At 55.6% G+C, this 26,915-nt stretch overlaps 1 protein-coding gene across 1 annotated transcript in view; it reads right to left on the bottom strand.

The window, feature by feature from the left end:
• ATP2B2 (ATPase plasma membrane Ca2+ transporting 2) overlaps window positions 1–26,915 on the bottom strand; it is a 402,426-nt gene that overhangs the window by 46,945 nt on the left and 328,566 nt on the right. The window contains exons 8-14 of the mRNA XM_079933858.1: window positions 23,641–23,898; window positions 22,508–22,633; window positions 10,882–11,007; window positions 9,236–9,268; window positions 8,088–8,147; window positions 3,044–3,085; window positions 2,038–2,196 (exon numbers count right to left, since the gene is read on the bottom strand). Coding sequence (XP_079789984.1) covers window positions 2,038–2,196; window positions 3,044–3,085; window positions 8,088–8,147; window positions 9,236–9,268; window positions 10,882–11,007; window positions 22,508–22,633; window positions 23,641–23,898 — 804 coding nt within the window. The remainder of the gene's footprint in view (window positions 1–2,037; window positions 2,197–3,043; window positions 3,086–8,087; window positions 8,148–9,235; window positions 9,269–10,881; window positions 11,008–22,507; window positions 22,634–23,640; window positions 23,899–26,915) is intronic.

Raw genomic sequence — 26,915 nt, forward strand, 5'->3', positions numbered from 1 at the left:
AAGAACACAAGGGAATTTTTGGAGGTGGTGGATAGGTTTAGTACCTTGGTTGTGGTGACTGGTATCATGGGCATATGCATATGTGGAAACTCATCATGTGTGCATTAAACGTGTGCAATTTTTTAATATATAAATTATACCTTAATAAAACTAAAAAGAAAAAGAAAACAAATGCGACATGGCCTGGTAGATCCAGTGGCTACTTTAGCTAGGGTGGCCAGGGAAGACTTCCTGGAGGAGGTGATATTTGAGCAGACAGAGGAACGATGAGCAGCCAGGTAGTGACTTGGGGGAAGGGTGTTCCAGGCTGAGGAAACAGCAGGGGCTCGGGGAGGGGAAGTGACTTGCCCGAGGCCACAGGCCAGGGAGGCACTGTAGAATTAGCACCTGCAGGTGGCTACTGGCTGCTGGCAGGATCTCTCTTGCCAGCCCCGTGCGCCCAACTACCCCCAACTGCTGCATGTGCTGTACAGCTGCCGCTGAGGCTGCCCACACCTGAAGCCTCTGCAGAGGAGGATGATGTTTGGGCAACTGGCGTCTCCTTGTCACAAAGTGCCTGGGAGTCCACCCACCCCAATTTGATGGCCAATATCCAATGGCTGAGGTGGAGGTCCAGAAGCCCAGACACCTTGCTGCAGGGCAGGTCAGACCCTGCAGAGGTACCATGCTCCAGAGCTCCCTGTAAGATCAGGTGGAGACTGAGATTCCTCCAGAAACCCCGGCTGCCTGTGCTTCTTCCTGGGCTCTGTTGCATCCCTGACCCTTTACTGGTCTCACCTGAGAGCACTCCGCCAGATCCTGTGCCCACCCATCTCAGGTTCTGCTTTCAAGGAATTCAGCCCAGGAGAGAAGCAGAGGTGGGACGTGAACCAGAAGTGCTCGACTCTGAACTCCATGCCCGGCAGGGCTGAGTAGGGGAGGGAGATGAGTGAGGACTGTGAAGGCCACGGGGTGGTTCTCGTCGCTTTGTTCCCTGCCCTCCAGAGCCACGTTTCCGTGGAGTTGTCTCCGTGGCGGGGATGGAGGAAATCCCTGGACCCATCACTGCCCCGCCCGCACCGCCAGCTGCGGAGACCCAGAGCCGGCTCGATCCCTGTCTGACAGTTGCAGAGGCGGGAAGCCAAGCTCCCAGCAGCTGGGAGCTGTCATCAGGCCCCCAAGTTTAAATATAGACAGTCAAGCCTGTAATTTGCCTCTTTTCTCCACGCTGTGGTGCCTATAATTAGAGCCGGGAGACAGCCATGGAGGAGCAGGCAGCCAGGTGGGGAGGCCTTGGCATCTGCCACATCCTTACCCGGGAGGGGAGGCCAAGGCCGTGTCAGGGCTGCAGGGCTCACCTTGCTTCCGGGCTTGGCTTCCAGGGCAAGAGGGGCCGTCATCAGCCATCACCTGCAGCTACTAACTCGGGAAACCCGGCTTCTGCTGGGCCTCAAACAAGAGGCTTCTCACCGGGCTCCTGGCACTGCCCTCTACTTCTTCAGTCTTTCCTCTGCACGGCAGCTGGGCGGTCATCATACAGCTCAACTCCATCCCTGCCCTCCCCTGCTCACACCTCTTCCAGGGCTCCCGCTGTCCTCAGAATAAAGCCTGCATCGCAAACTCCAGGCCCTACAGGGTCTGCCCCCTGTGCAGCCACCACACCTGCCAAACGCTGGCGCCTGTACGGGTAGATAATCTCCTTTACTCCTCATAGCAACCTGTGAAGTAGGGACTACGGGATCCCAAGTCCACAGACCAGGAGGCGGAGGCTCAGAGCTCGGTGAAGGTACCTGCCCAAGTTCTCAGAGCTGTAGCTGGACGAGGACACAGGCAGGCTGCCCCCAGAGCCCACGCTTCTACCTTCACTCTTCTGCCTAAGTGCGAACTGAGTGCCTACTGTATAAGGACTCAGACTGGTTTTGTGGCAGAGAAGGTGGGTCTCATGCAAGCCCTCGCTTTGCAGAGGAGGTAACTGAGGCCCAGGTAGGGGCAGGGCCCTGCCTGGGGTCCCCCTGCATGCCCCGTGTCCTGTGCCATCTCCCGGGGCCGCGTGCTCACCCGCCTTGCCGATCTGCACAGCCAGCTTGGTGAGCTTGCCCTGCAGCACCGACTTCTCCTTCTTGTGCATGCTGGCCTTCTTCTTGTCGTCAGTGTCGCCGCCCTCGGCACTCTTGAGGGGCTGCATCTCCATGGCGGCCGCCCCGTCCTGCTGTTTGGCTGCAGGGGGCAGAGCACACGTGCACACACACAGACACAGACACACAGACACACACAGACACACACACACACACACACACAGGTTAGCCTGCAGGGTGGGGATGTTGGCACCCACCCAGCTGCCCAGCAGAGCACGGTGAGGCCCTCACTCCCCAGCCTGGGCCCTGGCACGGCCGGCACACAATCCCCGTGATGGGGGGTTGGTTTCCTCCTGCTGGAGACCCTGGTCCCAGGGCCACTGGCTGCCTTGCACCTGGAATTCAGGACATAGCAGGGAGTGACACGGCTCCACCCTGGATTTCCAGCAGGAGTGGGCTAGGGTCCCCTCTGGGCCTGAACAAGCCCGCAGACCCTTCCCCCAATGGCTCTTCAACTTCTCCACATTCAGACAAGACACAGGCTTGGGCTTTGCCCAGTTGGTCCTTGGGCCATGTTGCTGGATATTAAGTAGTCACTAGACAGAAGGGACACAAAGGGGGCTTCAAGAGTAGAAGAGAGTGTCCCCATCCACAGGTGTCAAGCTCCTCCCCCTTCAGCACAGGCCCGTGGCCTGACAGGACAGCACAGGGCCTGCGGCCTGACCCCTTAGCCCCTAAAGACCTCAAAGACCCAATTTCAAGTCTTCAGCTGAATGGGCAGCATAGCTCAAAGGCTGGGGAGAAGCTGGCTTGTGGTGGCCTGTCCTCAACGGGTAATGCCTCCATTTGACCTGGCACCATGTGATCACAGCTACCCCCTCCCCCCAAAGGTGTCAGGCGCCCATAGGCATGGACGTCTGCCTCTGCTGTGGCCCTCAGAACCGGCGGGGAGGGGCCGCAGGGACCACAGGTTAATACAAAAGGGTTACCTTTGCTCTGGCTGGCGTCCACATTGCCATCCTGCATTTTACCTATACGACAAAGAATTTTAACAGACAACAGAGAATCAGACAACACACGTTGGTCACCATGAAGACGCAACAGGGCCACAGACATTCATGTCAGATGGAGGGAGGGCCAAGCCGGCTCCGCCCTTCTGTGCAGGGACGCCGGGGAGGCCCCTGAGACAAGAGCAAACCCGTGGTGGCTGCAGGCTTTCTCTTGATTCTCTGGGGGCACAGAGAGAGCGCTTCTGGGATTATTTTGGCCCTAAGCATTTTACAGATTAACCAGCAGCCTTTGAGGGTAAAGGAACCATAGTTGGTTGGCAGGAAGCAGAAGGAGTGGGAGATCTAAGGTCCCCAGTGATTAATGTGGAATTTGGTTGGTGCCTTTTGTGGGCTGAGAGGAGGCAAAGGGAAAGATGAGAGAGAGAGAGAGAGAGAGGGAGGGAGGGAGAGAGAGAGGGAGGTTGATTCTAGGATGGGTAGGAGTTTGGTCAATGTGTCCTTAGTTTCTGGCTCCAGGAGGGATGATTCCACTTTCTGCTTCTCCTGGTGAAGGGGTGTGAAGCCACAACATGGAGAAACCCCCACCCAGCCTCACTGAGAGTGACTCAGGCAAAGGGTGGGCAGGGGCTCCCCAGTGGTGGGCTCTGAGGTGCCCACACGTGTCCAGGGGCCTGGTGGCAGTGCCCTGGCTCCCAAGGGGAAGCTGCCTGCCCCTCCCCTCCACTGAGCTGCGTGCTCTTTATTCTGGGTTGACCAGCTCAGGCCACAGCAGGCAGGTGAAGTCTGGCTGATGGGATCCCCTGGGTGCCCCCAGCCCCCCACCCCAGCCCTGCCTATCAGGGACAGATGATGCCTAGTGCTGGGTCTGGGGCTCCCCACCCCCTAATCGGGGCCACCGGGGAGGCCGCCTACCCAGTCTCAGCCCAAGGCGCGTGGCCTGCATTCACAGGGTAGGAGGTATTGGTGACCTGTTGCCTGGCAGCCAGACACCTGTCTTCACTTGCTGGCACTGCAGGGGTCGGGGGGCACCCTCCTGTCCCACGGGCTCACCCTGAGGACTCTGAGAAGGGTGCCCCCAGCCCCAGCCGTTTGCTGAGAACGAGATTTTCACAGCTCATGTTCCAGGCGCATACATGACCACCACAGTTTCATCTGGGCCTCACCACATCCCTACCGGGCCGCTCCAGATCACACCCACTGACGATGAAAAACTGCGGCTCAGGGAGGGACACGCAGCAGGGTCTCTGCCAGGTCTCCGCTGGTAAATGGAGAGCTGGCCCCAAAGTCCATGCACATTTCTGCCCCCATCGGGGAGAATGCAGCCACCCTCAGTCCCCCGAGCCAGGGGGAGGGCAGGTGTTGAGGCGGCACTGGTGGGACTGGGCTCCTGAAGCTGCTGTTTCGAAACCAACTAGCCGCGTGGCTTCACCTCTCCCAGCCTCGCTTCCATCTCTGTAACCAGGGGTGGCCACATCGCCTCCCCGGAGCTCCTAAAAGTTGCCTTAGTGACAACCGCTCGCCCAGCAGCCTTTGGCGCTTTGCAAGTGTCTCCGATCTTGGCAGTTTTCCTGATACCCTACAAGGTGGGGCGGGAGGGGTTTTCATCACTCTTATTTTACAGATGAGGAAACTGGGGCCGAGGGAGGCTCAGGGGCAGCTGTCATTTATAGAGCATCCTGATGACTGTCCTGAGGCTGCGTGAGAAGTTCAATAAACACTGTCATCCCCACCACCATATCCGTCATAGGTGACTCGGAGGGGAGGAGTGGCTTCCTGGATGCCAGCCCCGCACCATCACTCCAAGGTCAGTGCAGGGCTGTTCCCACTGCCTCTCCCAGCGAAGGGTCAGTGACCCGCCCCGGGGTTTAAAGAGAAAAGTCCCCGTTGCTCTATTGTAAAATTCTTTCTACTGGATTAGAAACAAAACAGAAAAAGGCGTTTTGGAACCAATAGGAATTAACTACAATAATTATTTTTATTTTTAAAAATAATTTTACTAACTGGGCTAAGGGGCACCAGAGGACTCCTCTTCAGTAGTCTGGTGTTAGACGGCACAAAGGAGCCTCTATCTGCATTGCATATTATCAGATGCGATAGCCCGCATGTGCCCAGCAACCAAGCTAGCAATTTCCTCTTTTATTTGCATAGTGACCACACGGCCAGAAAAATAATCAACAAAGCGTATGTTTGAGGGAGGGAGCCATATCCTGGGGGTGCTTTGGTGCAGATGGCCTGGCTTCTCAGAAGCAAGCGGCTCATCTGGGGTTCTCCTTAGCCAGATGGGTACTCGCCTGGCCCTGGAACTGTGGTGGGACGTTGCTCTGGTCCCCCATGGGACGTGGAAGATGGGCTGTGATTCAGGGGAGCTGAGATGGAGGACAGGACCCAAGATGGGGAACCGGGGTGGAGACCTGGAGGCCCCTCTGTATCAGATGCTAGATGCAGCTTTGCCAAATGGGTCTGTCCTCTCCATGCACTGTGAGGGTCATGGGTGCAGAAAGCTTCGATGTGGAAGGTCCACGGTGAGAAGACCCGGTCCTAAATAGGAGACCTGGGAGGTGTCACTTCCCTTCCCTGTGCCTCTGTTTCTCTCTCTGTGAAAAACAACACTTTCAACCAAGGTGATGCTTACGAAAAGCACTGCAAAGTACCTTGTTAATGTCCAGAGTTAAGAGTGATGTATAATTAATCGTGATGTATTCTATAGTGATATATCAATAAATATAAAAGAAATAATAAAATAAAAATGGCAATTATAATGCCTCCAAAATGAATGGAACACCCCTACCTTTCAGTTGGGAGGGGCTTGGGGGGGTGGAGTGAGGGGGGCATCCTGCCACCTGAGTGTGTTTTCCACATCCAGGTCATCCTGATTTGGCTCAGACGAAGGAGGGGAAAGGAACAGTTAATTCTCTCACTCACCAAGGCTCAGATTAGCACCCCTCAGCCTTTAGTGCCCTCTGCCTGGAGCCTGGAAAGCACGTTAGAACGCAGGTTCTCATTCAGGTCTGGGTGGGGCCTGAGATTCTGCATTTCTAACAAACTCCTGGGAGACGCCCAGGCTTCTGGTCCTCCGACCACAATTCGAGTAGCAAAAGCTTAGAGTACTGGTTCCAAAGTATAGTTTGGGGGCCTACCAATCCCATGACATTCAGCCAGGACACAGCACAATCAAGGCTGTCCCTCTGCAACAAGGAAGAAACCAGTTTTACCCAGTGGGTTCTTAAACACCTTTGACCACAGGAATCCTTTCCTTGGGCAGGGGCGTTGGTGGTGGGGAAGACTTCTTAACATCCTTGTGAAGTTTACAAGACATTAGCAAGAGTGGCACACACTTTCGAGCCAGGCAGGCCTGGGTTCACATCCCAGCTTTGCTACTTTCTAGCTCTGTGACGTTGGACTAGTGTCTTGATCTCCCTGAGGCTCAGTTTCCTCATCTTTAAAGTGGGGACAAAAACCTCTGAATCATAGGGTTATTGTGAGGATTCAATGAGATGCTTGCAAAGTGCCTGGTGTGCAGGAGGTGGTTAAGGAATGACAGTTCCCCGTCTTTTCCTGCAGCTTTTCTTGGGACACTTGGAGTTTTCTGCTACAGCTGCAAGTGAGGCTGCCCCTTTTCTGGGACCCACTAGTCTGGATGCGGTCTATATGTTCCCCGAGCCCAGCAGGCTTGTCATCCTGGGGGAAGCAGGATGCCACTTCCCGTTTCCTCCCTGCCGCCCCCCAGCCCCCCACGTGGGTTTGCCTACTTTGGTTCTTCCTGTTATCTCTCGCCACCCCTCCCTCACACATGATACCTCCCACACCTCAGGCTGTCCTGATTTCTCCCCCGTGCCTGAGATAGAGCCATACCCGAATTAGCCCTTCTTGGCGAGGCCCTGCTCACAGAGCAGTCTTGCCCAGCCCCTGACATCTACGGTGTGTGTGGGGGGTGCGTCCATCTTTGGTCACTTTGACTCCGGGTGGCTCAGCCGGAGGTCTAGGGCAGGGGACGGGAGGATGAGGCGGGACCAGAGCTCCATGTTTTCCCGGAGTGGTGAAGAGTAAATGATATAATGGATGAGAAACCCGCAGCCAGAGATGCCTGGGATGCGTGACGCTGGAGAAAAGAAAACTTTCCTTCCCCTTCAGTTCTCCAGGGCAACGGTTTCACGACCAAGCCCTAACAGCTCCCAGGAGCAGTCTGGGTGACTTTACGTCACCTAATTTGGGTACGGGGACGTATCTGAGAAGATGGGAGGGTACAGAGATAAGAAATCTTGGAGGCAACTGAAGGAATTCCTTCCTGCCTGTGTGTCAGGAGGTTAAGATGCAGCTCCCAGGTACAGTGGCAGCCCTCTGCCCCCACCACTCATCCCCGAGGAGGCCAGTAAGAATGCAGAGACTCAGAACAAACGCTCCAGCACAGGCAACAGCAAGAAACACCAGTCCACATCCCAGGGGCAGAACCAGGCCCGAGCCCAAGCGAACCCCCGGCCCGTTCGCTCCGTGAGAGAGAAGAGAAAGAATGTCTACTAGTGGCTCAGCCATGCTACGGGGTGGGGTCCAGGAGCTGAGCTCTGGCCTGGGTCCCCCTGCCTCGAGGGAACTGGCGAGTCGAGGACCGGAGCCTTCAGTGGGGACCCAGACGCCAGCTTCAGCCTAGGTCCTGACCCCGGGCCTTCTTCCCAAAGCCGGGGCCAGGAACGGGCTTAGGAGAGGGCCACGCCGGGCGGGACGCTGCTTCTTGGGGGGCCAGATCTGAAGCCAAGGTCACGTCCCTCTTCCGGGCTTCACCGGGGGTCAAGGGCCCAACAGGAGCCAGTGCCGTCGTGGCAGCCATGAGTGGGGGCAGAGCTGGATCCCCGGTGGTGGCTTCTCTCTTAAGCGCCTGCCCCGTGTGAGAGGACGACCGTCCCCGAGCTGCCCATGCACATCCAAGTCTGTGCCGTCCAGACTAGGGAGAGGCAAGCCCAGAGTTGAGGGTGCGGGAGACGCCCATCCAACCGAGACCGAGAGCTCGCCCTGGGAGTGGGACACGTACCATTGACTAGGCTGGTATTTGCACTATCTGCAGCATTTGAACCTGCCGCACCATCGGCCGCTGCGGGGGTGGGAGGGATGGAAAATGCAGTGTGTCACAATGGAGAAAAGCAACAACGCAGGACAGCAACAACAATCGACATGAACCAACTTGCGGGAAATAAGATGACTACATTCTTAAAAAATCATCTCCGTTGGAGATCAAGAAACTCAGATTTGGGGGTGGAGGTGAAATGTTCCCATAGAGATGCCACAGAAGTCGGGGGGAAAAACTCAGACGTGGAGGGTCTTTGAAATAAAATATGGAGGATGATCAATGTGGTTACGCGGGGTGGCACTGCTGGTGGTGAGGTTCCGGACTGAGGCACCCCGTTGGCCCAAGCAATCAGGCGGGGGCCTTTCAAACAGGGTTCTAGGAGAGGGTCTGGCTGACCATCAGGGCCAGCGGCGCTCATGGCCAGGAGTCGATTCAAAGTATTCAGCGAGCAGTGCAGTGCGGGCACTGGCCGTTCTGAAGGGGTGCTTGCTATGACCATTGCTGTGTCCCGGAAGAACGTCCGTCCACGGCAGTGACTTAGGATTCATGCCCTTGACTCGGGCTACTGCCCATGGCCAACTCCTCCTTCCCTAACTGGCACTCAAAAGATCGCCTTGGTGACCCCCATAGGAGGTGCCCCACCCCTTAAAAGGTGACATCAAGCATGTGGTATTTTGTGCGTGAGACAGAGAAGGTACTAGCGAGTTTTCCTTAATTTAGGAATCAGAAATGATAGGATGTGCTCCAATTCACTCTTGCTGGTTTTTCTTGGGGTGGGGAAACGGGTTCTGCGGGAAGGAGAGGGAAGAGATGCTGGGTAAGGTGGCTGTGCTGTGAGGCGAGGGGAAGGTGGGACGGGCTCTGTGGGGTCATGGCGTGCTGAGCGGGCTGAGGGCGTGTGGAGGTGGTGGCGGTACCATCTGCACTGAAAGCCCTGGAAGGTAGGCAGACCGGGAGTGCACGGGGGCACAGTGGAGGTCTGGTGGGGCAGAGCCCCCCGCAGTCAGGTACCCCCTTTAGCTGTGTGCTGGGGATCTAGGGCCAGGGCTCAGGGGTCAATGGCTGCTGCTACTTCTAAAACCCCAACTACCCTGAGGAGTGTCTTACTGTACCTGGTAGCTGAAGGCCATCCCCCTTCTTCACACCTGTGTGATGATTTTTGAGACATGTTAATGAAGGAGAAGCACATACAGCCTTTTGTGTGTGCACGCGCACACACACACGCACACGCACACACACACACCGGTACGCCTGGGGTCATCCTGAAACGGGAGGCTCTAAGCAATGTCCCTGGTGGAGGTGATGGAATGGAAGTGCCGAGGAGGTCCAGCCTGGCTGTGCTGCTCGTGGGGGCCTGAGGGGCTGGGCTGGCCTCCCAGATTCCTCTGTCACGTCCCCTGCACATCCCACCTCTTCCTTCTACACTGATGTCCCCATCTCGTTGGAGTGCAGGTAAATGTTCAGCAAGGGACTGACCTGTGCTTTGGGGCAGAAGAGGCCTGTTTTTTTACTGGAGTTTTAAGAAACACCGGTCTGGCCCATGGGAGCTTCTGGGTGCTTGTGCCCCTCACCCAGGCCCCAGTGAGGCCAAGGAAGTGGGCAAAGCTGCTGCAACCTGCCCAACTGCCCGCACCTGGGGCCACAGCTGGCCACAGCTGCTACGGCATTGCGCGGACGCTGTCCTGACGTGCTCCGGGCCTCTTGGCCAAGACTTGGTCCTCAGTCTCAACCTCAGCTCTCCCAGATCACAGCTTATTTCCATTGCTGCTGGATGGGCCATCGTAATCTTAGGGGTACCCCACCAGGAAACGGGTTTTGCCCCTGGGAACAAGTATCCTTTGATTGTGACCCAGACTTGGTGCCTGGCTGACCTCTGAGAGCTGGAGGGAGGCTGGCTGCCCCTCAAACTGAAGGAGGGGTCATCTATTACCTCATCTCCTTCCCCTGGACTCCAGAAGGTCTGGGTATGGGGCTCCTCCTCTGGAGCTTGGGGAAGGAGACAAAAGACTGCAGATGTGAGAGTGGGGGGTGTCCCCGAGACCGAGTGTGAGTGTCGGGAAGTATTCAGCTGTTCTGGGCCAGAGGCTGGGCCTTGGATTTGGGCCTGGTCTGATGGGATTGGGGCTCATGTTTTCCAACCACCCCTCCTCTGCTCTGAGAGGCAGCTGTAGCCCAGGCCGACAACCTGCTGCACCAAGGGCAGCCCACGGAGTGAGGAATCTTGTTTGCAGGGGGAGGAGGAGACAGAACCCAGCTGAGATGGCAGCTCTGGGGACAATGGGGAGAGGCTCACAGCAGTTGATTTGCAGGCACACATTTGGCCACCTTCCCCAGAAGACCCACCTCTGGGGAGAGTCTATACTGGGTGAGTGTGCAGCTCTGCTCAGTGGAGTTGAGAATAGTGGAGGAATTCGCCCAGGTGGGGATTTCTACGTAATATCAGGGGTGATGATGGGAACAGGTCACACTTGAGGCTGGAGACTCAAGAAAAGGCTCAGCCCCCTTGGCCTGGCCCAGGGGGAAGGGGGGCCCCCCATGACATGACTGGACAAGACAGAGACTGGAACGAGACCCTGGAGATGGAACAGACAGAGCCTCCTGGCCCAAGAAGGGCCTTGGGGTTACAGGAGGAAGCTGTTGGCACAGGGTATGGACATAAAAGGCACTCAATAACTATTTTGTCTAGTGAATGAGTCAACAACAAAAAAAATGTGGCCTTAAGAGCTCCTTTTCTGGTCCACAAGAGCGTTGGGCTTACCTTTCTTGTCCTTCTTCTCTTCCTCCTCACCGCCGGCCCCCAGCAGGGTAAAGATGATGCCGGTCTGAGAGTTCACACCCACGGCGGTCACCACCATCCGTCCAGAGCCCTCCATCACATGAGTCCCTGGGGAAGGGGACGAAAGCCAAGTTACCATTGCACGGCCCAAGCCCCCTCCCGCAAGGAGCGGAAGGCACTCGGTCTCAGTTGACTCGAGGCAATTTGCCTGCTGAGGTCCTAGGGCACCACCTACAGTTAAGGTTCAAGGTGTGTGCTCAAGGTGGGTCCTTTAAAGATGATTTCACCTTGGGATAGTGCTGTGATGGGCCTGGAGCTCAAACACTGCTATACCTCAATTCTTAGGCCCCCAGAAAGCTCAGGCCTACCACCTCCTACCTGCTCCTAGAGAATCCCTTCTTCTCTCCTCTCTCTCCCCTTCCCCCTCTCCCAGTCTTACGGGCCAAGCAGGGACCACTCCCTCTTTTCCTTAATGATATATCTAGAACCAGACCTTGCTCTGCAACCAGCAAAAAAAAAAATGCCAACTAAGCCCTGGACTGGACTGCTTAAAATGGGGTGCACCAACTTCCCAAAGATCTGGGGAAAGAATTCAGGGCTCTATGAAGTTGAATGAGAAAACAATGACCTCTTTATTTCCACAAACATCAAACTGAAATTTCGCATTTCCCCCTATTAAGAACATAGGCAATAAACCCCAGGAGTGTCAGTGGTGGCCACAACACCAGTACATATGTTACAGAAATCATGGGGTTTTTTAACATCACTTTATAGCTGTTGCAGATACTTTTTAGGCTTATCCTTATTCTACAACTAAGGCAGTTATTACACTGACTGCTGGATCTTGTTATTCTAATAAAGAAGCACATATGTTACTACACCACACATTAATTCTTTTCTAATTACTTTAACTATTTCAATCTAATTGGCTTCCTTTGTGATCCAGTGTATTTTATTTTATGTATTTCAAAGCTTTATTCTGAATAGGGGTGGCCCCTGATGACCTCAGACCTCCCCAGGGGTCTGCGGTGCAAGAAAACTTAAGAACTCCTTTCCTAGAATTTTAGATTTTTAAAACTGGGTTCCAAAGGGTCCTGGAATTCTTTCAGGGGGCAGGACGGGAGCCATACGGGGCAAGGGAGGCCTTTGGTCAGAGTGGCCCAAGTTTATTCATCTTTGGGGTTTCTGTGTCAGCTTTTATTTGACAGGAGGGCACTCTGCTTAGTAAAGAATCTTGATAAATGGAGTTTGGCCTGTCAGGTGTTCCTTTTTTCCGATTTTCATTTTTACCACTCTGGCTAGAAAGCTCTCTACAATGCAGCATACAGTTTCTCCTTCAGCAGAGAACTAACAGTCCAATCCTGCCCGGTGCAGGGTCTCCGGCCATCCCCAGGCTGCACAGGAAGAGCTATACCTGGTCTACCAGACAGACGGCCACGGCCACTGACCCCAGCCACTACACGGCCCTGAGGACTTGCTTCTTGAACTCCTTCTGCTGTTGAGAGATTTTCCTTCTTTCCCCTCAAGATCATGGTCATTTCCTCCTGTTTTCAGGCTCACTTGTCACTGATGGCCTTCTCCTGGCCTCCCACTTTGCTTCAGACTTGAAGTCTAGGTGGACAAACTCATTAGGATTGTATCTAAAATAAGAGTCAAGAGGTTCTGAGTCAGGGCAAGAAGCACTTTCCTTAAAGCAAGGAATCTCTTTTCACTTTTCAAGAGGTTTCACCCACCCCTTCCCTTTCCTTCTGGGATCTGAGAGATGTCCTGAGACTGTGTGTGCGTGCGTGTGTGTGTTTGCACACGTGCCTGTGTGCGTGTGCATGTGTGGTGTTCCAGCCTCTTGGCCTCCAGGATCTCAGGATCTTAAAGTGCTTTACAGACAGACAGATGCCCTCCAGTAAGCTCCTTTGAGGTGGTAAAGGTTGGTCTGTCCATCCCTGATGGGTAAACCAAGTCATGAAGGCTCCCAGAGGCAGCATGGAGCCCAGCAAGCTGTACCAGGACCTGGGCTCTCAGGGGGTGAGCTCCTCAGCTGGTTCTTTACCCATTCCCAGCCTCTTCGGTCCCCGAGCCGGGCACAGTGGGGACCACAGAATGAGCTCGGACACTAACTCCAGGCCGATCAGCCCAGGCCTGGTGTCTTCCCGTCACAGACAGACCCTGAAGCACACGTACCCCACAAGGGGCACAAACAGGGAGAATCTGGGCCCCACTATGGGACTCTGGGAGCTACAATAACTTGCTGACAAAATGCTTTCTCATACACGGGCTCAGCTTGTGTGGGAGCTGGCTGGATGGACTGTTAAACACCAGCAGTATTAGAGGAGGAAACTGAGGCCCAGAGAGGTCACACGTGGGTGAGGGTGGGGTCACTGTAGATCTTTAAAGGTGAGGGCTGAACACACTTCAGTGCACTCACAGGGCGTAGATGGCAGGGACAGCAACCAGTGCTACCTTCTGTAGGACACCTACTCCGCTCCAGGCTTTGTGCCCTAACCCTAACCCTAACCCTTCACACGCAGTCATCTCATTAGTCCTCATACTGGCCCTCGGTCGACAGAACAGGAAACTGAGGGAGAAGTAGCTTGCCCAGGTCACCAGCTGGAGAGGGACCAAGCCCTTGTCCGGTTTCTCACATACTGCTCTTCCCCAGGAAAGAAGGCTTCACACTCTGGTCTCAAACGTGTTTGTGAAAAAGTTGGCTCTGCCTGGCTGGTGATGGAGAAGCTGTTCCCCACCTCCCCAGTCCTGGGCGGGATGGAAAAAGACACAGGGGGCCAATTTCCACCCAAGATAATCAGACCCCAAATCACCTTCTAATCTAATCACTCCCATCTCAGCACTGGGAGGCCAGGGAGGAGGGAGGAAGGAGGAGGAAGCCAGGGAGGTGGCCTCTGCCCGCAACATGGGGATGCGGGGACATGGGGTGAAGGCACAGCATGCCCCCCACCCAGCCTCGATGAGCCCTGGGGAGTCCTCCAGGCCCTAGCCTCAGATGGGCCAGAGAAGTTGGGGGCATCAAACTCCCCCTCTGGCCCTCCCTCCCTCTGTGCCCCGGCAGCACGCCCAGCCTTCGCTCTGACCATTGCCCCCCAGCTCAGACACCCCCCCCCCACAGCTCCCCAAAGTCCAGACACCTTGGTCAGCACCCCCTGGATCACACCTCCACCTTCTTCCGGCCCTTGACCACTGATTCCCACACTGCGCCCTCTGCCCTGGGCGCAGCACAGCTCACTGGGCCCTTCTGTCCAGCCCTGGTCCCCAGCCCCATCCCCGCCTCTGCTCACACAGTTATCACTGCCTGAATGCCCTTCCCACATCTCTTCTCCAAAACCTCCTCCTCAAGGCTCAGGACAAATGCCTCTCCTCTTAGGTGACTTCCCTGACCCCAAAAAAGGACATCACCTCTCTCCTCTGGACTGCCCCCCGGGGTTTCCCGGGGCATCACCCCCTGGGGGTGCCTCCCAGCCCGGTGTCCCCACTAGCCTGTGAGCCCCTGGAGGGCAGGTTTGAGGGCGAGTCCTCTCCTCCTGCCACAGTGGAGGCTTGTAGCTGGAATCCAGCACTGTCCTCCCTGCTACCTCCTTTTTTGTATCTCCCATGGTGGACATGTATTACATTTATAATGGAGAATCCACACACCCTCAATAAGCCATCTTTATGGTTTCACAAAGGGTCAAATTCATCCAGCCCAGCTGTCCTCCCTGGGCTGCCCCTCTCCCGCACCGGGACCTCACAGCCTGGTTGCCCCTCCTGCAGGAGGAAGAACAGAGCGGACCAGGTCACCCCCAGGCTGCCACTCCCCAGCTCCAGGATCCCCTGCAGGGGACAATGTTTAACCCCAAGGGCTGCAGACCCATGTAAGCCATGGGTCTTTGGGTGCGGACAGAGGTTGAGAACCTTTTGGGGAGGGGGGCCCTGGCTGGGCCTTGCACCAGGCTCCCAAGTCCATGGTCCCATGGTCCCTTCACCTCCTTATGCTCCCATGGAGCCCCTCAGAACACACAGCATGGGGGGTGGTTGACAGAGAGGACCCTAGGCTGACGGGGAGGGGACTGGGAACAAGTCTGGTGTCTGCTGCTGATGTGCTGTGTGACCTGAGGCCAGCCGTCTCCTCTGTGGACCTCAGTTTTGTCCTCTGTAAAATGGGGAGGTCTGGCTTAGGTCATCACCTCTCAATGGTGAAGTCTGGGCACCTTAGGTCCCAAGGAGATGAGGGCCACTCCTGGCTGGGGTAGGGCAGCCTCCATGAAAAGGCAGCATCTCGGGGAGTTCTGACGGGCCAGCAGAGGCCTGAGTAGACAAACTGACCATGTGTCACTCCCTTCCAGGGCCACGCTTGTTCACGGGGTGGACAGGTGTGGTGGAGTCCAGCCCTGTGCCGGGCTCTGGGGCCCAAAGGGCCTCTGGTGGTCCCTGCCCTTCAGGGGCTCACAGTCTAGTTAGGGTTGAGGGGAACAGACAGGCACACACATCAGCAACAACACAGGACAACAGAGACCCAAGGGTCCCGTGGCTGGCGGGGGACACAGCCCAGGCAAAGGGGGCAGATGGGACAGTGTGACAGCTGCGGATCAGCTGGGCTGAAGCTGAGGGTCGCCTGAGTGCAGAGCTGCAGGGTTGGGTGTCTCCTCGGGGTTCAGTAGGGAGCCGCCGGAAGTATTCTGGGGGGAGGGAAGAAGAGAGCTAATATTTATGGACGTTCCCCATGTACCCCATACTATCTGAGCCCCTTTTCCCACTCGGTGGCCACAGTCCCCGGGTGAGGCCATTATCATCACCCGCATTTCACAGGGCATTGCTGGGGCGGCCGGGTGGCTCCCGGCTCCTACTCTCTCTCCCTTGCTGGGAAGGCTTGTGCACAAAGTCAGAGGCAGAGCTGTTTGGGGACACAGCCCCGAGGAGCGAGAGGGAGGCAGGCGAGCGGTGAGGGAGCTCTGTCAGCATCTAGCTCCCGCCCATCTGTCTGTCCATCCATCCGTGAGCCAGAAAGGAGCTCGGGCCCAGGGAACACTGCGGGCTCCCACCAACGGGACGGCCTGTCCTGCCCCACCTGAACCTTCATCTCCTCTCCCTGCAGATGACTTCTGCGGCCTCTAACCTGGCAGCTGAGTGTCGGCCAGAACTCTCCCAACTGCAGACTCAAAGCCCATCTCTGCCTCAGACTTGCTGCAGGCCTGGTCCAGATGGCATCTCGGGGCCAAAGTCTCATGCGATGGCAAGTGGGGTGCACTGAGTCCCAGGTGGCAGAGCTAGAGGAGCCTAACTTTACAAAATGAACCTTCTTAGCCCAGAGAGGGCAAATGGCTCAGTGAGGTTGCACAGCACATGAGGCACAGGTAGGGGCTTAAACCCAGAGCTCCTCACTCTCCTGGTTTTGACTTCCTAAGCCTCTCTTTGGACAGGGAGAGCGGGGAGGTCAGACCTTCTAAAAGGCCTTTTCCTGGGGGTAGAGAAGGGAGGAAGGGACAGAGGCCTTCTCTGGGGATTATTACCTGCCTCCGGCACAAGCATCAAGCAAAGCCAATGCGATTGCCACGCCAGACGCGGTTCTGTCTTCATTATTGTTATCAACGCAGTTAATAACAGTAATAACGCATGCTCACAGAGCATGAGACAGTCGGCAAAGCACTTCATGGCCCACAAGCCCGTCCCCCTCACAACAGCCCTGTGAGGTAGGTTTCAGTGCAGCACAACCCCAAGCCCCTCCGCCCACCTGTGGCCTCTCTGGCTCAGAGAGGTTAAGCGACGGCCCAGGGTCACACAACCGTGAGCGGTGGAGCCGGGACTTGAACCCGTGCTCTATCCACTACACCCCGCTGCCTCTCATGGAGAAGAGGCAGGGTAGTGTAATGGAGAGAGCGCGGGCCGAGCGGCACACTGGGCCTTCCTGCGGTCACGGTGCTGTCCTAGGCTCCCTGGTGGCAGCGGCAGTGGTGGTAGGTCCGGCTCCCCGTGCCTGGCCTTCCGCTCGGCAGGCCCGAGAGAGTTTGTCGATGTCCTGGGTAACCTCATGCTGTTCATGCTCTGGTTCCAGGGGTGATGGAGGAGGCTGGGGTCCTGCAGGGGACCGAGCCAATGGGCCTGCTGCTTTTGAGGACAGTCCCCACCCTGGCCCGCTGGCCCCTGTCCCTTCCATGGCCACATCGATGGTGCCTGGTTGTTGGTTTCCCCGTGGAATTCACTATCAGGTGCTTCAAACAGGCCACGCCGCTGGGTAATGAAGTCAAGGGGTCCTCGGAGGTGCGCTCGCGTGTGGGCGCTAGGAGGCTGCCGGGCTGGAGTCTCCCTCTGGCCCTGGCCTCGGTGGGCCTTTACACGCCTGCTTGGGGCCTCAGTTTCCCCAGCTGCAAATCGAGACCAGACCATAGTTCTCTAGGGATCTGTGAATCCACTGACAGGCTGTAAGGTGACAAGTCCGGACATTTACTTCTCATAAGAGGGATTATTGCTTTCATGGGACTCTCATGGGGGTTCATGACCCAGGCAGATTAAAAACCACTGGCCTTCCAGGAAAGGCAAAAGAAGGCTGAGGACCTGCTCTGTGCTAAAGGAGGCTGAAGAGGCAGGACACCTAAACGCCATGCGGCTGCGCTGGCTCCCAGCCTGGGGGACGCTGTGGGGACAGCTGGCACGTGTGAATATGGATGGTGTGTCGGGTATCAGTACTGCATCAACGCTTCCTGAATTGATCACTGTGCTGTGGTTATGCACGAGGACACCTTTTCTTCGGAGACACACCTGAAGTAGGAAGAGGCCCTGACGAAGGAGAGAGGGAGGCTCCTGAGAGCAAGGGAGGCACAATGGCAACAGCAGTTGAACCAGAGGGGAGGCCATTCAGGCGTTCATTGTACTAGTCCTGCAACTTTTCTGAAAGTTTGAAATTATATTAAAATACAAAACTAAGAAAAAAAATAGGCCGAGGTCAGAGTTTGTATTCCAGGGCCCACCCATAGGGTGTCTGACCCACACAGGCTTTTGAAAAATTGGAATTTCTTCCCAACGTCTTCAACATCGGGAGATTGACCTGAAAAATCTGAATCTCTTGCTCCCCTTGCAGAGAGTGGACTTTGCGGCCACACGGGGGGCACGTCCACAGGCAGCAGGGGAAGCAAGTGAGTGCTTGGTTTGGTGTCCACACTCCCCCTACCTCACCCCGTGGATGTAGGGACCTGCGATTTCTGCACGTTTCTACTCTGCCTGGGCTGAAGCCACTGCAGACATGGGCCTGTGTCTGCCTGTGTGTCCTGGGGGGCGAGCTCCAGGCCTTTAGGATTTCCTTTGTGCCCACAGCTTTGGAGACATCTGAATCTTTCTGAAGGCTCGTCTGCCCCCACTTGTCAGATGGGGAGACTGAGGTCCTGATGGGCAGAGGTCATAGCGGGAGCCAATGCAGGGCTGGAACCTGGAGGTTCTGCCTCCAAAGGCTGTGTTCATTCCTCAGCACACAGCATCTCACACGTGCACCGTTCACAGAGGACAGTCACATCTGTCCAGGCATGTGCTCCCCACAACAGCCCTGTGGAGCAGGCAGGGGGGAAGGGCTCCTCACCGGCTCACTGCACAGACACAGACATGGAGGCTTAGAGAGGAAGGGACATTTCCAGGGTCAAAGGTCGGGCATGGCAGGCCACCTGATCGAGAACTGAGCATTCTTTGCCTTCCTCTAGGCTGAGCCAGTGTGCCAGGTGCCATGTGGGGGCGTCTGAACTACCATGAGGACCCTGCAGGGGCCCCCAGCATGGTCCCTCTGTGTTTTCTGAGGGTCCTCTGACCAGAGGGCCCAGCAAAGCCACCGGCACAGGGGAAGGGTCCGAGATGTCTGGTCATGTGAGAGTCCAAATGGCAGTTATGCAGGGTTCAGAGCACTGGGGAAGACAGCAATCCAGGGGAACCCCCTGGAGGAGGCAGGCTTGGGCAGGCTGAAGGTGGAGAGGAGCTGGATGGGGGAGAGACAGGGCCAGCCCAGAGAGGGGGAAAGGGGACACATTCAAGAAGAAGGAAGGGAGGGGAAATGGACATATAAGCTGGGGTTCCTCTCCCACTTTACAAGTGAGAAAATGGAGGCTCAGAAAGGGTATAAGAAGATCGTCCAAGGTCTCCCAGCCAGTGAAGGGCAGAGTCGGGATGTGAACCCAGGCTATCTCACTCCCAAGTCCAGGCTCCGTCCGAGGAACAGGGAAGGGAACCAGCCGACCGTGAGCATCCCTCCGGCAGCACTGTGCTAGGTAGGGGCCTCACCTACATCACACACCAGGACGCCACTGTTCTCCTCACAGGTAAACTGAGGCTCAGAGAAGTGAAGCGACATGCCCAAGGCCACAAAGCAAGTTCATTTCAGAGCCCAGATCCGGCTCAGCCTGCCCAACTCTGCTCTTTCTACAATGCAGCGCAGCCTCCCTCCTCACTCTGGCAGACAGTGCCTGAGCCCTAAGGTGTGCAGGGCCTGGGGTGGAGCTGGGCTGACCTCCCGACAGCCTCAGGCTCGGGCTCCCACCCTCTTGGACCGGCCAAGGACGGAAGGGGCCCATAGAAGTGAGACCTGTTGGACTTGTTTGGGTGATGGGACTGTGGATGGGTTTGCTCTTTATTTCACCTGAGATGCTTTGCGCAGCACAAAACTCAATCAGCATGATGAGGCTGCGCCCGAATGGGCCGAGCGCGGTGTGACGTCACAGGCTAACGCATGGGTCCCAGGTGGCACAGGGCAGGGGTGGTCAGGGAAGACTTCATGGAGGAGGTGGGACTGAGCAGACGGGCAGGAGTTAAATGTGCAGTGGGGAAGGGAGAGAGCCGTGTGGGAGGAGGGAATGGCCTCAGCAGAGGCAGGGCAGAAGGAAGGAAACAAGGTGGGTCTATAGCAGAGGTGCAGGTGAGAACAGGTGTACTGAATCTGTGACTCTCACCGCAGGGAGCAGCACTGAATGCAGCGCCCATTCAGGGTTTCGGCCTCCTCTACAACATACCCACCCATAGCCTGTCCAGGCCCTGCTCACACACAATCAGTGACGGGGAACTCACTACCACACAGGCAGCCTCTTTTGTTCCTGGAATGGTTCTGACTGTTACAGAATCCTTCTCTTTCCAATTAGATTGCTTTCCATCGGGCTGACCATGCCCCTTTCTCACTGTCTTTTCCCCAGGAGCCTGGGCTAAGCCACTGCCCTCCCTCTCCGCCAGGCAGCTGGGTTTCTGAATGTCAGTACTGCAGCTCACGGTCAAGTTTCATTTTCTTGAGTCTAGTTCACCCTGCACTCTGGCCATCTTTGTGGGTACTGATCCTTGCTTTCTCTTTGTCAGCCTTCCTGGACTTGTGGTCTCTGTGAACTTGATGGGCATACGTTCCATACCGCAACAGGACAGAGCTCCAGGGAAGGCCGCTAGAAACCTTTCACCAGATTGCCAGCAGTTCAAGAGTCAGCACAAACTGACCGAAATCCCCTGGCCTCAGCACAGTCTTCTCCATCTTGCCCACAAAGACACCACGGGAGACCTTGGCTCCCGTTTCCTGACATCCAGAGGCCCAGGGTCTACTCCATTTGCCTGGGCTTCCAGCCAGATGGAAGGTCGAGACTAGAGTGGTTGATTCCACTCCAGCTGGCCAGCCGACTTCCCATCCAACTCTGCCCTGCTGCTCTTTTCCAACGTCTTTGCACCTGTGCCCACCTCTGTGGCTGTTTGCTCATGCTTCAGGTCAGTGACCCTGAACATTTTCTCTCCCCAGTCTCCTGTCAGGGAACCATCCCTCCTCTCCTTCCTCCAAACTGTCTGGAACCTTCATCACTCATCCACTCAGGCCTAGCTCCTTCCCTCGACTTGCACTGATCCCCGTGACCCACCTGGCCCCTTCTCCCAAGGATGCTCGCCTGTCTGACAACCACTTAAGCCCAGAGGTCAGAACCAGGGCCACAGAGCAATGACCATTTACTGAGCTCTCATGTGGCTCTAAGTTCCAAAGGGCATTTGAGGCTTTCCATGATCACTTGGTCAGACCCCGCCCCGGGCCTTTGCACTCGCTATCCTTCTGCCTAGAATGCTCTTTCTTCTCATTGTTCTGGTTTTAGCTCAAATGCAACCTCTTCAGACAGGCTTTTCCCTGATCAACTAAGATTCCCGTCCCCTTCCTCAGGGTCTCTATCTCACTATAATGGTGTAATGTCTTCACCTGACTTATCACTATTTGAAATTATGTTAAATATCTGCTTGTTTGTTCCTTCCTTGTTTGTCTCTTTTACTAGATTCTAAGCTCCAGGAGGGCAGGGACCTTGTTTGTCTCATTAACCACGGGCACACAGTAGGTGCTTAATAAATGTTGGTTAGATAGTTCTTGATAATAAATGCCCCAGACCCAATTCTCACTCCTTTTTACCGTCGTACCCTGCAGACATGCTGCTCTCCTCTTCTGTATTTCTAGGAAATCCCGCTGCCCCTCTGCTAGGAGGGCCCTTTCTCCACAACTCTGCTTGGTGGGCTCCTACTCACCCCTTAAAACCCAGCTCAGTTCCACCTCTCTGGATAGTTCTGTTCTGTCGGTTTTCTCACACCTTCCTCACTCCTCTACTGTGGAATCAGCTGTTTGCTGGTCTGCTTCCCCCAGCTTACTCAAGCTGGGGGCTTCCAAGGCCAGGGGATGAGTCTGTAACATCATGGAAGGGAGGGCCCAGGGCCTGGCCCAGAGCAACTGCTCAGAGGATGTTTGCTGAGCGCTGCTGGACAATAAAGCCCTTTTGGTGCCCCTGCTTGGAGGGCGAGTATTTCACCTGTCTGGTGCCTCACCTCTGCAGGGTCTCCTCTCCTCTCTTGCCCCCTGAAGCAGCCAGACTGAGATCTTAAAAATGTAAACATGATCAGCTTACTGCTGATTCCAGAGAATCCTCATCGTACGCAGAAAATTTATAAACTCCTGACCATGGTGCACAAGGTCTCCCTCTTGCTCCCGGTCCTGCCTCAGGGCCTTTGCACTTGCTACTCCTGCTCCCTGCTATACTCTTTCCCTGGAAAGTTGCAAGACCAGCTCCTTTCCATCATTCACACCTCAGCTCACATGTGGCCGCCCCGACCTCCCCCACCACCTGCACTCCATCGCCCTGCTTTTTTTTCATCATATATGTATTACCCTCTGGAATTTTAACATTGTCTGTCTCTCCACACTATACTACAAGCTCCTCAAGGCTGGGGCCTCATCTGCCTTGTACACTGCTGTGTCCCCAGCCTCCAGCCCAATGCCTGGCACACAGCACGCATCTAAAGTAGGCATCACCAGACTGATTCTTTCTCATCTCTCACGAGAACAGGCTTCCATGTTTGACTTTTCAGAAAATCAACTTACTAGAAGGTAAGTTTCATGGGGGCAGGAATTCGTTGTCAGTTTTATTCACTGTGCTCGCCCCAGGGCCTGCAGTGCTGCTCAGTGCACAGTAGGCTCAATGTACGACTGCAGGGGAAAAGGGAGGGAGTTCTCGTTTGGGTCCGAGTTGGCCAGAGATCTGGAGACAAGAACCAAAGTCTCTGAGACCCTCCAGCCTCATACAGGGGACATGGATGCCCCCTGGGCATGGGGGCAGAACCGGCAATGGGAGTGAGCCCACCGTGGGCCACAGCTCACCTGACAGCAGCATGGGGTCCTTGTCCACAGACTTGCGCACCTGGTCAGACTCCCCTGTCAGGGAGCTTTCATCGATCTTGAGGTCATTGCCCTGGATGAAGAGGCCATCTGCAGGGAGGAGGTCGCCTGGTAGGAAGAAGGGTGAGGGGGTCAGTCAGCAGGGTCTCAGGTGGCTGGAGAGGCTGGAGTATTCTCTTCAAGGTGTGGTTGCAAGGAAGGTTCGCCCTTGGGAACTGGCTGCCTAGAGTTCCCAGGATACAGAAGCCAAGATGGTGCCCATCAAAGGACCACAGACAGCTGAAGCCTGGGGTCAGGGTGAAGGGCATGAGGCCCGGGGGGCTGAGGTTAGGTCCCGCAATAATCCTCGCTTGGGTGGGCATATCCTTCAGTTTATAAAGTGCTTCTCTTGGCATGGCATGGACTTGGGGCCCAGTTTTCTCAATGATTCAATCTTCTCTGGTCTCAACTCTGTTTTGGGGAAATTCTTTTGGAAGGGATTAATCTCTCTTGACTAGGCTGAAGAGCCCCCCCAAGACAGGCATGTTATCAGAGGAAACCAAGCCCCCTAGGGCTGAGTGAGGAGAGGCCTGCCAATCTTTCCCCCATTTGGCCTCTACTTCCTAGGACATATCTCATCTAAATCCCCGTTGGCACCAGCCTGCTCACGTTCTCCATGGCTGTATCACAGGCCTAGAATGTTCACTCATCCATGTCCACTCCCTGTAACACCTTCTCTAGCCCAACAGCCATCCATTAACAGCCGAATCAGAGGTGGGAAATGGATTTCACCTCATCAACCCATTCTGAGTGTTAGTGGTCCCTGGAGTGTTATACTGAGAAGGCGTCTGAGGATGTATCTAGGCTTTGAGCTGAGATTGATTAGGAATGTCTGCTAAGGGTAGAAGTCTGGAGAGTTGTGGTACGTGTGCCATGTATTTGCCATTTCTGATTTAAATGGATTCTGGAATCCTACCTCCAGAAAGGAGCCTTCCACCTCTCCAAGGAGCTCAGAAGACAACCTGGCTTGGGCTCAGCCTTCAGGAATCCACCCCCTGCCCTGGACCAGCCTGTCTGGGTCCCACCTGTGCCCAGATGCCAGCTCCAGCATGTGGCTCTGTGGTTGGGTCACTTACCATATTTGACCTGGGCGATATCCCCAACCACGATCTCAGCCACAGGGATCTGGACCACCTGGCCAGCCCGGACCACGGTGAACTTCTGCTCCTGTTCAATGCGGCTCTGCAGGCCCCGGAACTGTTTCTCTTTGCTCCAGTCATTGAAGGCCGTGACCAGGACCACGCAGATGACCGAGAGGAGGATGGCGGCCCCCTCGATCCAGCCCGCCTCCGCCTCCCCTTCATCTTCTGCCCCCGCCTGGGCCGTTGCACACCCTGCAGACAGCAGGAGGAAGCAGGTGGGGTGGGTCAGCCAGGCAGAAGGGGCCTCACGGCAATCAATAGTGCAAGTGCTTTAGGGTCTAAAATGCAGTTTTGCTGATGTCCTTTCCTTCCCTTCTTCCAGCAACTGTGAGGCAGGTTTCTAGGCTGCGGCGGGAGCCATAGTGCTGGACCTGCCCTCCAACAAGCTGGTCTGAATCCTGCTGCTGCCGCTCTATGGTCCTGGGTAAGCCTTCCCTAAGCTTTGGTGTCCTTATCTGCAAAATGGGAGTCACTGAGACCACATTCCAGACTCAAGGGGAGGAAGGCAGAAGCTCCAGCCTGTGCTTAGCACCAGGAGGTTCCTACTCAGCCCTTGTTGGATTTGAGCCCCGACTGCACAGTGAGGACACCGACACTCCGAGCCACTTGTCTGATCCACAGTGACCCTCCACCCCACACCCTTGCACCATTGAACCTCCAGGTCTGGGCCCCACATTGCTTAAGGCCTGCCAGACCCACCATGTGACAAAGAAAAAGAAGACACCAGACACATCTGATGCCAAGGCCTCGGACATGAAGGCAGGTCCTGCCCACGCAGTGCTGAGCCCTAGCGCCTTTCCAAGCCCCTCCGCACATCCCGTCTCCTGCATCCCCAGAAGGATCCGGAAAGTCAGAGGTATTACCCCCATGGACAGATGTGGAAACTGAGGCCCAGAGAGATGAGTGCCACACCAGGACTGGCCTAGGCCCTTCCTTCCAATGGGCAGGGGTCGGGGGGTGGAGAAGTGTCTCTCCATGGACAGCATCTGACGATCCACTCCTAGAAAACTCAGAGCGGGCCCCTTCCACCGAGGCTGGGCCCCACTGGGCCATTCGCAAGGCCTGCTGTGTGCCAGGCATTCACTTTAATCCTCAAGCTGGCTGAGAGGAGGGAAGCAGTTCAGAGAGGGACAGCAACTCAGCCAGGATCACACAGCAGATCTGGAGTCTGAATCCAGGCCTGGAATCTGACACTGGACCTGGCCTGCCCACTACCCCTGAGCCCAGTGGCCCTCTCTGCCACACGCTGGCCTCACTGGGAAAGTAGAAAGTGTCGCCAAAGACCCATGGTCGACTGTCTGGAAGTCTAATTCAGTCCCAAGGAATAGAGAACAGCGGTTTCAAGAGTCCCCAGCATGACTCTCTGGGAAATGAGGGGTCGAAAGCAACATGACCAGCAGGCCAGGTGGTACCAGGGAATGTTTTCTGGCTCAGCTCCTGGAAGGGTCAAGGCTCAGCTGGTGGGCCCGTGCTCGAGATGATACAGAGTCACTGCAGGCCGGCGGTGTGGGTCACTAGAAAATTCCACATCTCTGGCTGAACCAGCCACTCCTCATCGGCTCATAAACAACTATACCACTGTGTGGGGTTCTCAAAGCCACTTTTCTTTTCTTTGGGAATTTCAGACTTTTCCAATAATTTTAAACTGTTGAACTGAACCAGCCTTTGGTGGTGATGATAATCGTTATCATGGCGATGGTAACTGACCTCGGGCTATAGCTGTGAGCTCAAATCCCAGCTGTGTGCCCGGAGCTAGCTGCTTAACCGCTGTGCCCTGGTTTTCTCATCTGCAAAACTGGGGTAATGACAGGTGCTCCCTCCTAGGTGGTGGTGAAGTCTGGGGAGAGGCTGTGCGTAAAGCACCTGACGCAGCAGGCACACGGTAAACGCTCAGTGTAAGGGTGGCTTCTTGTCCAGCACGTGACATCATCACACAGGCAGCCTGAATGGGGCCTCGAGCCCCCACGTGGCAGAGGGGATCCAGTTGGACTTCAGAACCACGTGAAGATGGGAGGAGGGGAACTAAGGTGCCCCTCTACTAGTGAACACCACCAGTGAAATCCCCCAAACTGGGAAACACAGGTGAACCTTGCTAAAGAGAAACCCAGTACACGGAGATGCATTCTCTTGGACTCGGGGGAGTGATTCAAGATACAGAGCCCAGTGCTTCTCCTTCTGGGACCTTTGTTATCCCCTGCCCCTGCCACATGCTCTGTAAGTGGGAGGGCTGTTTTGTCCCTGTCCTGTGCTTCATCAATGGCCCCCCGCTTTAGTTACTGAAATGTTCAGGACACTCAGAGACAGTCCAGGACAATGAAAAGCCTTTGGGCCCTGGAACTGGAAAGACATGGCTTCAAATCCAGGCTCTGCTGTGTGATCTTGGGTAAGTCACTTGGCCTCTCTGAGTCTCGGTTTGGACAGCTATAAAGTGGGATGACCCCAGGGACTTTGTGAGCCCAGGGCTTAGTAAGGGCCTGGCATGTGGTGAGTACACGGCAGACATTGGTCCTCTCCTTTTCATGAGCTTCTCTCTTTGGACTGACTTCTGAGAACCAAGGGCATGGTAGCTGAGACCTGTTACCTGTTACCTTGTCTCCAAGCCCCGTCTGCTGCCCTTGCTGATTCAATACCAAGGAGCCCTCTGGGCCTTTGAGGGCACTCACTTGGCCAGCAAAAATTCCATTAGCTTTTTGAGAACTATCTGATGACTACATGGTGCCCTGGGATGGCAAGAAAGTAGGGATGCAGATTGCTTAAGCTATTGGGAGCCGCCAAACCCTGAAAACAACTCCTGCTGCTCTGGTGCAATTAAGGGAAAGAGATGAGAAACGGGAAGAAAGAGGGGCATGGGTGGGCCCTGCTGAGGTCTCCTCTGGGGCTCCCTTGGACTGGGGCAGGGACAGGATCTGGAGATCGTGACCACAGCGTCTGGGAAAACTGCAGCTGCCCTCCCTGGACGCGGGGTTTTCTAGGGTGTGGCCACATACTGTCTGTGTGACCTTGGGGAATCCACTTGGCCTCTCTGGGCTTCCCTCTAGTTGTTCATCAGTAAAATGGGGAAACTACTGTCTAGGTGGTTACCAGGGCCTGGCATCGAATAAGGGCTCTCAAAACGGGTCAAGCCACAAACATTTTCCAAGCACCTACTATGTGCCGGTCGCTCTGCTGGCACTCTGGCACTAGGGGAGCTGTCATAGGCAGGGAGTGGG

This window comes from Stenella coeruleoalba, assembly GCF_951394435.1.
Source record: "Stenella coeruleoalba genome assembly, chromosome: 10".
NCBI classification, from domain to species: Eukaryota; Metazoa; Chordata; class Mammalia; order Artiodactyla; family Delphinidae; genus Stenella; species Stenella coeruleoalba.